Here is an 11,743-nt window from a genome sequence, read left to right on the forward strand (position 1 = left end):
GTTGAAAATAGATTTCCTGAAGTTTAATAGCAGGCCAGCGGTACGCATGCGGTCAAGGACTTCACGAAGCCGAGATAAGTGTTCCCCAAACTTAGAAGAGTAGACAACAATATCGTCGAAGTAACAAAGGCAAATGTTCCAGGTAAGGCCACGGAGGAGAGCGTCCATCATGCGCTTAAATGTCGCAGGCGCGTTGCAGAGGCCGAACGGCATGATGTTGAAGATGTAAAGGCCATCAGGTGTTATAAACGCCGTTTTAGGCCTGTCAGCAGACGCAAGAGCAACTTGCCAGTTCCCGCTTCGAAGGTCCATGGATGAAAAAGTAGGACGATCCTTGTAGCATGTCCAGGGTATCATCTATTTGGGGCAATGGGTAGACGTCTTTTTGTGTCACTTTGTTGAGGCGGCGATAGTCCACGGAAGCGTCAGGTGCCGTCTTTCTTTTTGACAAGCACCGTCGGGGAGGATTAGAGACTAGATGAAGGCTCGGTCACACCTTTTTCTAAGATGTCGGTGATGTAATCTTGAATCGCTCTACGTTCAGGAGTAGATATTCGGTATGGTCTGCTTCGGACTGGAGGGGACTCGCCGGTATCAATGTGATGCTCGACAAGAGTGTTATGGGTTAACAAGTGGCCCCAGAAATCGAAAACATCTCTGTATAAAGCTATAAGGAAGCGCATCTGGTGACGTTCGGCTTCGACGCGTGTGGAAGCCATCATCCTCTCTACTGCCCTGCGGGAATTTTTTCAGTAAATGGTTTGGTATTGGGGTAGAGGGGGAAAGTGCAGCAAAGTCGCCTTCAATATGCACCCGAAGAGTGGCGACGCGACTGCCTCGGGCAAGGATCTGGGGCTGCGTCGTTTGTTAACCAGATACGACATCTGCCGTCTGTAATTGCTGTAAGATGAAAGGGAAAGACCATTATTTTTTTTTTTAAATTAGGTATGAATAGGTTCAATGAGGCATGAAGATCTTTGAACTGGGGTTATCATGACCAGTGTGGCAGTGATGGCCGATTGTAGTGCTAGGAGTAAATCATCATCTGTGTGAAAAACAGCGAGTGGCGGATCAAAATGGAGACTGAGGGGGTCTGAAGTATTACGGTGAATTTCACGAGTGGTGCACTCAGTAAAAGCGGCGGTTGAAGGTAAAAAAAATCCGATCTAAGAATGACGTTTGCGACGCAGGTCGAGATCACGATGAACATTACCACATATCGGTTCTAACCCACCTGCACTGATGTACAATATCCGAGCGGCTGCACCAGTTCGCAAGTTCTTATGCGCAACAAGCGCCCTCCCCCCCCCCTCCCCTCCCTTCCTCCCTCCCCTCCCCTCCCCTCCCCTCCCCTCCCCTCCCCCCCCCCCCCCCCCCCCCCCCCCCCAAAGAGGACTTTGCGCAACCGCCTTTGAACTCGTTCAGAAATGCAGGATTATGCCACGCCAGTGTCCACCAAACAGTGAAAGTTCTGTCGTTCTATTTCTACAGTTATGTTCGTCGGTCCTAGAAACGGGGAATTCTCCATAAATTGTGGAAGTGGAGCCTGACCTCCATTGTCGATGCAGACTGCGATATTTAGCTTAACTGGTGGGAGGTGAAAGAAATAGGGTCATTGAAGGGCAAAACCGAGCGTCGACGAGCAGCATACGCTGACGGTGAACGACCATGGTAGGTCTGAGCTGGCGCGACGGGGCTGGGCGAGCGGCGGTCATGAAGATCGTGTCCGGCGTTGATGTCGTCTGTATGGGATGCGCGAGATGCGGGGAAGGGCCGGAAAGAGGAGTTATTATTACGGAGGTGGTCATAGGAAGAGCGGCGGCCTCCGGAGTTATTGCTGTACTGGTTGTTAGGGGCTAGCTGGCTAGTGTCGGCGATGCGGCGTCGGCAGTACCGCAGAACGTGACCGGGCGTGTTGCAATATAAATATACTGGTTGGTTGTCGTCAGTTTTCCAGATGTCCGATCGGTGACGTGTTTGACGTGATTGCCAGGATGATGAGGCGGATGGAGGTAGACACTGCAGCTATGCGCACAGCGGCGTAGCGGGGCTGCGGCGGGTCTGTAGACGGAAGGAGCATTCGCCAGAGGCTCTAGAACAGCACGCAGCGCGTCCCGAATCGTGGACTTGATGTCAAGGCGATCACCGAAGGGTTGCGAAGGTGGTGGTGGTCCACGCTAATGTCACCCAAAACAAAATCGCAGCTTTTTTCGAATGATGGTGCGCATCTTGGTTGAAAGGGTGGTGTCGGGGTATGACCCATTAGACACTTCAAAGAGAAGTTCGAAGGGCCTCTTAAAAATCTACTTATATTTTTTTATGGAAAATTTAACCGGAAATATTGTCAGCTACACATAAAAAACGCGAGGCCTGGCGTTCTTCAGATGCTGAAACGTTTCTTTACGGTACCTATAACCTAAATTCATTTTTTTTTTGTGGTTGGGTTGTCCACAGTTTGTAACTGGTCAGCTTGCTTGCCCACGGCGAAGGGGGCAGCGCACTGATACAAAGAAGCGAACTCTCGGTGCAAACAATAATATGCAAACTCCCAAAATCAAAATGTTTCCTTCCTATAAAAAAAAAAAAAAATTCGGCAGATACACTTAGGACTGCTTACATGTAGGAATGCGAAAGCATTCCTACACGCGGCACATTTTCTAAATCAGCGCGCCACGTCTCCGTTTGGCACACGGCACTGTGGCGGTGACATCGCTTTCCCCCGCCGAGCAGGCGCGGCGAAACTTGCCTGCTTCACGACGGCTTCCGTGACGAGACATTGCGTTGGTGTGCTTTCCTTTGTGTTTTATTTCTTAAGCTCGTCCGCATTGACCTTGAGCGCACCCGACGTTTTCCGTGACAAGGCATCTGCGGCGCTGTGCTTTTCTTTGACTTTCCGAGGCGCGTCCGCTTTCACCTCAAAGGCCGCGCCGGCGACAAAACGTCTGGTATGACGCGTCGCAGCCAATTTAGGTGCCGTTTTTCGCAGTTACAGACGCTGCCGGCTCCGCTCCATGGAACAGTTAATGGCTTCGCTCGCATTAAAATTCGCATGTTGTCCAGTTGCTCATATTTCCGACATTCTGAGACGAGCTCGATCACGGTTTGCGGAGATTTCGGAGCAGCGATAAAAGAAATAATTGTTGTTCGAGTCCTCTGAAGAAATGACGGTGCGGAGACGCTGCGGAGGGTAAGCCTGCGCAGCGTCTTGCATCTAGTTGTTGTAGACGCTGCGGAGGGTACGCCGGGCGCTGGAAGGGCTTCGCAGCCGTTCAAAGGACAAAGGATCGCGAAGCAAAGTTGCGTCTTGCATCTTGAGCAAGCTAATGGCGCTTCAGAGTTCAAACCTCTCAGCCTGAGTGAGCGCGGCCGGCCAGATTGAGGAACGGTCGCTCTCGCGTCGCGATTGCTACGTCGTTGCCCTGCCTACACTGATGACATGTGCACTGACATTCTAAACAGCCCTCTCGAAACTTCATTCGAACCCCATGGACGAGTTTATAGCGCGATATGTTGTCGTGAAAAAGAGTAGAACTCGGTAGTGGCGTAAGCAGTGGCTTTTTGTTCGTTGGCACTCGCGTTGAGAACAACGAATTATACACTAGAACATGAAATATGAAAAATACAGCACGCAGAGAGAAATTCACATTGACGGTTAAGAAGGGTGGCAGCGAGACGGACAGAGTAGAAGACATGAACGCTACAAAATGCATAGAGTTACAAACAATAAAAATACAATGGAAGATATTGAAAACGGTAATTATAGCTAAAAAGCAGAAGATTACGATGACGTCAACACTGGGGTAAGGCAATCCGAGGAGAGAGCAGCCGGCAAAACTGAAATAGGTCTATAGGTAGCATAAGGACGCTTTTTAGAGTGTAGCCCTTAGGCGCCCATTCCCTGGTTGAGCGGCGTCGCCGTCGCCACCGGCGTAGCGCGCGTTGCATTATGGGAGTTTTGCCATTATGACGTCAGGAGGGTAAAATTGTCCCGCTAAATTTGGCGGAAATTTTTTTCACTAAATTTAGCGGGAAAATTTTTTCTGATAAATTTTGCTGGAAAATTTTCTCGCTAAATTTAGCGGGGAAATTTTACCAGCGTGACGTCACGTGAATGAATGTGACGTCACGTGAAATTTAGAGGAAACTTTTTCTGCTAAATTTAGCTAAAAACTTTCCCCGCTAAATTTAACGGGGAAATCAACGTCACGTGACTTTAACACCAATTCACTTTCCCCGCTATATTTAGCGGAAAATTTAGCGAAAATTTCCCGCTAAGTAGGAGGGGAGCAGATGAGGAGGAGAGCAGGGTACGGAGGGAGAGGAGGGGCATACCCTCCCCTCTATAGCCTCTGTTTCGGCGAGGAAGCCAAGGAGCCGTTGCCATTGAGACCGTTTTTAATATCGGCCGAGTGATGGTAACAGAAATCAAGTCCAAAAAAAAAAAAATACCGTCGATCCGGTACCTCTTTTTTTCTTCTAGCTCTCTTCTTTTGCACTGTCGTCGTCTTCTTCTAGTTGTAATCCTTGATATCTTGCAAGATATTTTATATCTTCCCCCTCCCTTTCAGATATCGTTTAATGAAGGCAATCCTCAAGTGGGTACAGGAGTTGAATCGGCCTTCTCAGAATCTTGTTTCCTGGTCCTCGGAGAAGGCATGTGCGCACAAGCCCGTCTCGACCGGGGTACGTTTTTTCAACCTTCCACATTTTCCAGAACGCTCGATGCTTCTTGTCTCCTATCAAAACCAACTGTTCCTCTTTTATCTGGCTGCCCCTAACGTCCATTTTCAGAAGAGCGCCTCTTATTTCCTTCAGGTACTCCTGATGCCATCTGCGCCACCAGTCTTTCGATAAGCTTTGTTTGGCTCTCCAGGCCTCTCCAATATCAGCGCTCCAATTTGTGCCAGAACTGGGGAGGCGCTGTTTTCCGCCAACTATATCAGCAGGTGTGATTGCGATCGGTTCCTCAGCTTCGTTGTATGTGTATGTCAGTGGGCGGTTGTTCATTGCACCCTCTACTTCAGCGGTGAGTGTGAGCAATTCCTCACTGCTGAGCAACTTCCGTCCAATCACCTTCCTCATTGACGCCTTCGTGCTCCTTATCATCCGCTCGTAGAATCCACCCCACCACGGTGCTTGCTCGGCAATGTATTTCCACTTGATCTGGTGTGTCGCTATAAAATCTTTAATCTGGGGGCCCTGTATTACTTTTATCACCTCAGTGCATAGGCGTGCGCAGGATTTTTCATTGGGGGGGGGGGGGGGGGGGGGGGGCGAGGTTTCCCCAGAGCGCCCCCGCCGCCCCGGCCCCTCCCTCCCCCCGCTTTCTATCAACGCACTCCCACTGATGTCCTTACGCTCATATTGTAGTGCTGAGACGAGATATGGTTATGAAACGTTGATTTCAACAATATTGAATTGTTACATATACAATATATTATTAAGCAGTAGGTTTCACTTTCTTGTGAAACGTCCGCAAAGAAAGGCAGTCCCTGCGCAGCTGAGGCGTCATTGACACAACGCGCATACAAAAATGTTTTATTCTTTCTAAACCAGAGAAAGAGACGACACATATGCCATCTTGAACAGCACAGAATATTTAAAAATATTGCCCCAACGTGACTCTGCTTGTATGGAAAATATAGTATACATACAGGGCAAACGCATGGGTGCACCTACACATGGCGAAAGCGGTCATATGGCGTCTGCAACGTTCATCCAGAGGACGAAAAACGCCACCCAATACACTACGTAATAGCAAAGCTTAAAAGCACGAGAATATACCGCAGATTAAAAATACGCGAAACAGCAAGTTACAATATTTAGTAATTATTGAAGATAAACGCTATGACATGCCATTTTTTTTCTTCTGAGCATCCAAATGTACAGTTGATAATCTTACTTTCTGACGCTTGATAGAAACATGTAATAGAAACAACAAGATAACACGCGCGCATTATGTCATGCTCAACAAACATTATACAAACTAATGGATATGTTATATGGTGGTAAAAATATTTTATGACCAGAATACTTAAAATGTGTAGCACGTGGGAGATATAGTACTTTTCGCCAATCGTGAAAAGTCTAAAGCAAAATTCTACGCGATTTTGTCGCGAACTGTTCGATGACTGACTGCGTCGCGGCGTGTTTTTTTGGTTGTTTTTTTCGTTGCGCGCACGAGAGAGAGAGAATTTTAGCGTCGGTGTTTTATGCCGTCCAAAAAGAAACCATGGGCCTCCTGCGCTGCCCAGAGGGTGCTGCGAATAAGACTTGTTAGTACTTGTTTTGGGTAGTACAAATTTTAGCGTCTCAAACTGTCACGCATGCAGAAGCGTGCCTGCTCTGGTGCGGAGCGCGAGATCACGATGAAAATGCAAAGACAGAACAAAAATTCGAACCCCGTCAAAGCTAAGACGCTGAGAGCGTGAGCCAGGAGATGCCGTTTCACGCGTTCCAAGGTAGACATCAAAAAGAAAGAAAAATTAAAGCGTCGCGACACAGGTGTTGTGACGTCACCACCCAGAGGTAAGAGACGCGTGCCCTAGCGGTGATGTCATGAATTTGGCACTTTCGATTCTCTTGCAACGTTGAGTTTGACCGATTTGTGGCGTCCAAAGTTGTTTTTTTCGCTCTTTAGCACCACATAGAGTTGAAAAAGCTCGACCAACGTGCCATAAGTAGGGCTATGCTCAATCAGGTGAGCTTGTACTGCCCAAAATGAGGGCGCTATAGTTTGTTCAAAGCTTCAGCGCAGGAGGCCTATACCGCCGGCGCCGTCGCGCCTCGAGTCGGGCCAACTTTGCGTCCCCCCCCCCCCCCCCCCCCCCCCCCCGCCCCTAGATGATTAGAGGGGGCGGCCGCCCCCCCTGCCCCCCCTGTGCGCACGCCTATGCCTCAGTGATATCCTTGTCCGCTCTCTTGAATGTTTTAGCGTTATCGCTGTACACCACAGAGCACACTCCTCTTCGTGCAACAAATCTTCTAAACGCTTGCATGAAGCTGCTTGTCGATATGCTGGGCACAACTTCCAGGTGTACCGCTCTGGTTACCGCGCAAGTGAATATTGCGATGTACATCTTTGTTACTCCTCCGGACGATTTTGCGTAAAGTGGTCCAGTGAAGTCTATACCCACAACACTGAATGGAGGGCTTTGCGTGACTCTGTCTGCTGGTAAGGTAGCCATCTCTTGATCGAGCGGTCTGGTGTTGTACTTTTTGCACTCAATGCATTTGCTTAAAAATCTTTTTGATTAACTGTCGTCCTTGCAACACCCAGAACTTCGTCCTCAGGCGCGCCAGCGTGTCTCTTACTCCTCCGTGCAAGGTGAGATGGTGCACACGCCGCACCAGAATCTCTGTGAAGTGACTGTTCTTCGGCAATATCGCTGGATGTCGTTCTTTAAAACCGAGCTGGCTCTCCTGAAGACGACCTTCTAGCCTGAGCACCCCATCTTTACTCCTGAAGACTTTCGCTCCATGTAGCAGCTCTGCATCTTTTCCTCCTCTCACCTTCGTTGCGACTTCCTGGTTTAGGAGTGATATATTTTGCTCTTGTTTGATGAGATAGCGCTCAGCTTCCTCCAGTTCTTCAGCTGTTATAGGGCCCGTAGTATTGCTTCCTCTTGTCCTTTTTATGCACCTGAACACCCAAGCTGTCACTCTCAAGAGCCTTACGTACGAGCTGAGCCTTCGAGTGTCGATTATATTGGTGACTGTTAGGTTTACCACGCACAGTTCTGTCTTCACTGGTTCACTTCCTTCTTCTCTTTTTTTATACTCATATGGTGGTCGTGTTTGGCTCTCGACTAGCCATTCTGGTCCTTTCCACCATAAACGTGAGGTCACAAGTTGGCAAGCCTTTACTCCTCTCGTTAGGAGATCGGCAGGATTTTCTGCACTTCGTACGTAGTTCTACGCTTCTGGTTCTGATCTCTGAATTATTTCCTTCAACCTGTTTTCGACAAACGATTCCCTTCTTTTACTTTCTTTGATCCAGTGTAGCACAATAGTGGAATCTGTCCAAAAGCAAGATTGGCTGATCTTCCGAACTAAATTTTTAGTGACATACTCATTCAGCCTTGCTGCCATGGTAGCGGCTAAAAGTTCTAACCGTGCTAGTGAAATTGCTTTTAGCAGAGCAATTCGACCTTTTGCTAGAAGCAGTTGCGCTTCCTTGTTTCCATCTTCGTAGGTGGTAACTATATACGCCGCTGCGCCGTACGCAAATGGACTTGCATCTGAAAAGATATGTAGGTCAGCTTTCTGCACCGATTGTCGTTGATTAGCGTCATAACATCGGTGTACGCTGACCTGCTTTAGGTCCTCCAGCTCATTTATCCATGTCGTCCATTCCCAGGTTTCCTTCTCTGCCAGTGGATCGTCCCATGTGATGCCTTTCTTCCAAAGTTCTTGAAATTCTCTCTTAGCTCTCACTGAAAATGGTGTGAGCATTCCCAAGGGATCAAACAGTCTTGCTGTTATTTGCAGCACTTGCCGTTTGGTAAGAGTTGCTCCCTTGAGCCTAACCATCCACTTTTCGACTGGAAAACTGAGCTCGTCCGATGTATTGTTCCATATTAGGCCCAATACTCTGTTCTCTTCGGCTTTGGCCACCTCCGTGTTGCCCTCATCGTCATGCGCAAATTCATTTTGCACCTCCTGATTATTCGACACCCATTTTCGCAAGTTCATTTTCGCTCTAGCGAAGATACATCGGGTTTCACGGTACGTCTCTGTAGCCTCCTCTGCAGTGTCTGCTCCAAGTAACGCGTCGTCGACATAAATATTCTTCTTTAATTGGGCAACTCGTCCTCCACCGTTTTCATGTGATATCGAAGAGTCGCCGCGAGGAGAAAGGTGCTTGGTGCAGTGCCAAACGTCACTCTCTTCATCCTCCATACTTCCATTTTAGGGTGCTGTTCCGAAAGGCTCGGCTTTTCTTTCCACCAGTACAAGCGGAGCGAATCTCTGTCTTCCTCGTGTATGCCAATCTGCAAAAAGGCCTTTTCCACGTCCGCCACCATTGCGATACGATGATGTCGGAAGTTAATCAGTAAAGCCACAATATCTTTGTTTAAGTTTACGCCAACTTCCAGATTGTCGTTTAACGAAGATCTGGGCGAACCGCTCGATGATGCATCGAATACTATGCGGATTTTCGTGGTGGCCTTGTCATCTCGTATTACGGCCTGATGTGGCATGTAGTAGCGTAGTCGCCCGTTCGTGTCCTCATCTTTCACCTTTTCTGCAACGCCGGCGTTTAAATATTCTCGTATCGCTCTGTGATACTTCTCAAGTAGTTCCGGATTCTTCTGTAGCCTTCTGGTCAGTTGGTTCAGCCTTTATAAAGCAAGTCCTCTGTTGTCATCTAAGCTGACTGTTGCCTTCCATAACAGTCGGACGTGGTACCTGCCCTCCTGGAAAGTTACTGTATCTTCAAACTTGCCGAGTATGTCTTCGTCGTGGCCGTTTTCTATTGGACTATCTTTGATGCCTGCTGCTTCCAGTTCCCAAAATTGTTTCAAGGCGTCGTTGACCTCCTCGACTGTTGCAGTTACGTTCAAGACCATGACTGTGGAAGAAGTCGTGAATTCTGAATGAACTGTCATCGGTTCTTGAATTGTCCATCCTAGCACTGTTTCCATAGCAGTGATTCTTTTGTCTAGCTTCTTAATTCGTCCAGTACACATCTCCCAGTAATGATCCGAACCAATCAGAATTCTCGTAGCTTCGTTACTGATTACTTTTTCTGGGTCGTCTGCTAGTGGTATGTTCATCCTTTTCAGGTTCCTTTGAATATTGATGTCTGGCCTTGGCAGCGTCTCTCTTGAGATGACTTCCACCTCTAAGGCCTCTATCCAAAATTTTTTTGTCACTGGCTCTTTTTTCAGCTTCACCTCCACTACATTGAGTATTCGCTCCACCTCTTTTCCCTCAAATGATCCAATAATGAGTCTTTCTTTTCTGAGAACTTTGCATCCCAATTTCTTGGACAAGCTTGCGGTTATAAACGACCGCTCGCTTCCGCTATCCAGCATCACTCGACAATAATCTGATGCTAATCTTCCTTCTGTCCAAGCGACCGCTGTTTGTAGTAACACGCACGTGCTGCTACGGCAGATCTGTTGTGAGGCATAAAAATTGCATGCCCTCTCCGTAGACGCCTCTTGATCGCGGTACAATGTTGCACTATTTGCGTGTGCGCTTTGATCAGGTGTGTTTACTGTTATGCGTTGAGTGGATGTGCTTTGGTTGATTCCTTCACCCCGCTCGTTACGGTGGCACATTGATGTTGCATGCCTTTGCTTGCAGGCCTTGCAGGTTATCTTGGCTTGGCAGAACCTAGCTGTGTGGTTTGGTCTTGTACAGCGAAAACACCTTCTGTCGACTCGGAGTTTTGACTTCCTGTCCTCATATGATTGCGTTTTCGTGCAGTCTTCAGCGTAGTGACCAATTTGATCACAGAAGAAGCATTTACGCGCTGCTGTGCTCTGGAACGTTGACGCCCATGCAGAATACTTTGCAGGTGGGGATGGCGCTGTCGCGTTACTATTTCTCGTTTCTTCTTCTGTCACCTCTTCCCTGCATCTCACTTGATGTTTAATGTAGTCAATTAGACTCTTCAACATTTCCTCATTTGTTCTTCCTGAGGTCTCGTCCGCTTGTTGTGACGTGGACGCTACTGGATCACGTGATCTTGATTGTTCCTTCACTTTGAAGTCTACTAGCATGTCTGTTGGTACTGCTTTCTTCAATATTGGAAACAGCATTGCAGCATATGACCCGATAAGTACCCCCATTGATTCAAGCCCACTTGTGTGCACCTGTATCTTCTGGTACAGCTGAGCTAGACCATTATGATCTCTGCAGGATTTCACTTGATCCAGGTTGATGAGAGCATTCATATGTGCCTCGATCAAGTTGTCTTCACTCCCAAAGTTGTCTTTTAATAGTTTTATCGCCTGTTCATAGTTTCTTTCCGAAAACTGCAGCCCCTCAATGGCCAAGGGGGCTTTTCCCGTAAGCACCGTCATAAGGTAATTGAACTTATGTTCGTTTGACATCCCCGGTTTTAAATGAATTGACGTTTCGAACTGAGGCCAGAATCGTTGCCACATCAATTTGTTTCCATCGAACTTCACGAGTTCGAGCTTTGGCAGCTTCACCAGTTCATTCATCTCACGCGGTGCGGTTTCTCTTAACGCGGGAACTTGGCCACCATGTTCTCCTCTCTGCATACCCTGCGTTGTGGTTCGAATACTGACTTCTAACTTGGAGATTGCAGTTACTACCTTGAGATCGTATTCGATCACCCTCTCATATTCTGCATCCGCGCTTTCGGCCGTCAGAAATTGTTCCATTTGAGTGTTCGTCTCTCTGAGCGTTTCTGCGACTCCTTTAATCAGATTAGCCGATAGCAAAAGATCGTTCTTGTCAGCATTTTCTTCAATTTTTTTGTCGGCGTCCGTTATTAGGTGAGTTATTTGCGTCCTTAGAGCCTTTCTCTTTCTGGTTACGACGTCCCTGCTCATTGTCAAATGTTCAAAGGTCTTACGACTGCTGAGCACTGGTGTCCGGTCCCCGCCTGCTGTTCCTTGGCTGTTCCTCCTGTTCTGTCCAGGTCCTCGTCAGCCGCTCCTTCGCCGACTTCTTCTGTCCACGTTTCTTCGTTGGCGAAGCAGAGATCCTGGTCACGGCACCATGTTTCGGCGAGGAAGCCAAGGAGCCGTTGCCATTGAGA

At 48.1% G+C, this 11,743-nt stretch overlaps 1 protein-coding gene across 1 annotated transcript; it reads right to left on the reverse strand.

Moving 5' to 3' along the window:
* Positions 1 to 9,344: 9,344 nt before the first annotated feature.
* On the reverse strand, positions 9,345 to 11,534 carry LOC120845996. Its single transcript, XM_040217568.2, has one exon. The coding sequence runs from the start codon at positions 11,532 to 11,534 to the stop codon at positions 9,345 to 9,347; it is 2,190 nt and encodes a 729-aa protein (XP_040073502.2).
* Positions 11,535 to 11,743: the final 209 nt, after the last annotated feature.

This window comes from Ixodes scapularis, unplaced genomic scaffold, assembly GCF_016920785.2.
Source record: "Ixodes scapularis isolate PalLabHiFi unplaced genomic scaffold, ASM1692078v2 PGA_scaffold12__126_contigs__length_90152505, whole genome shotgun sequence".
Taxonomy (NCBI): Eukaryota; Metazoa; Arthropoda; class Arachnida; order Ixodida; family Ixodidae; genus Ixodes; species Ixodes scapularis.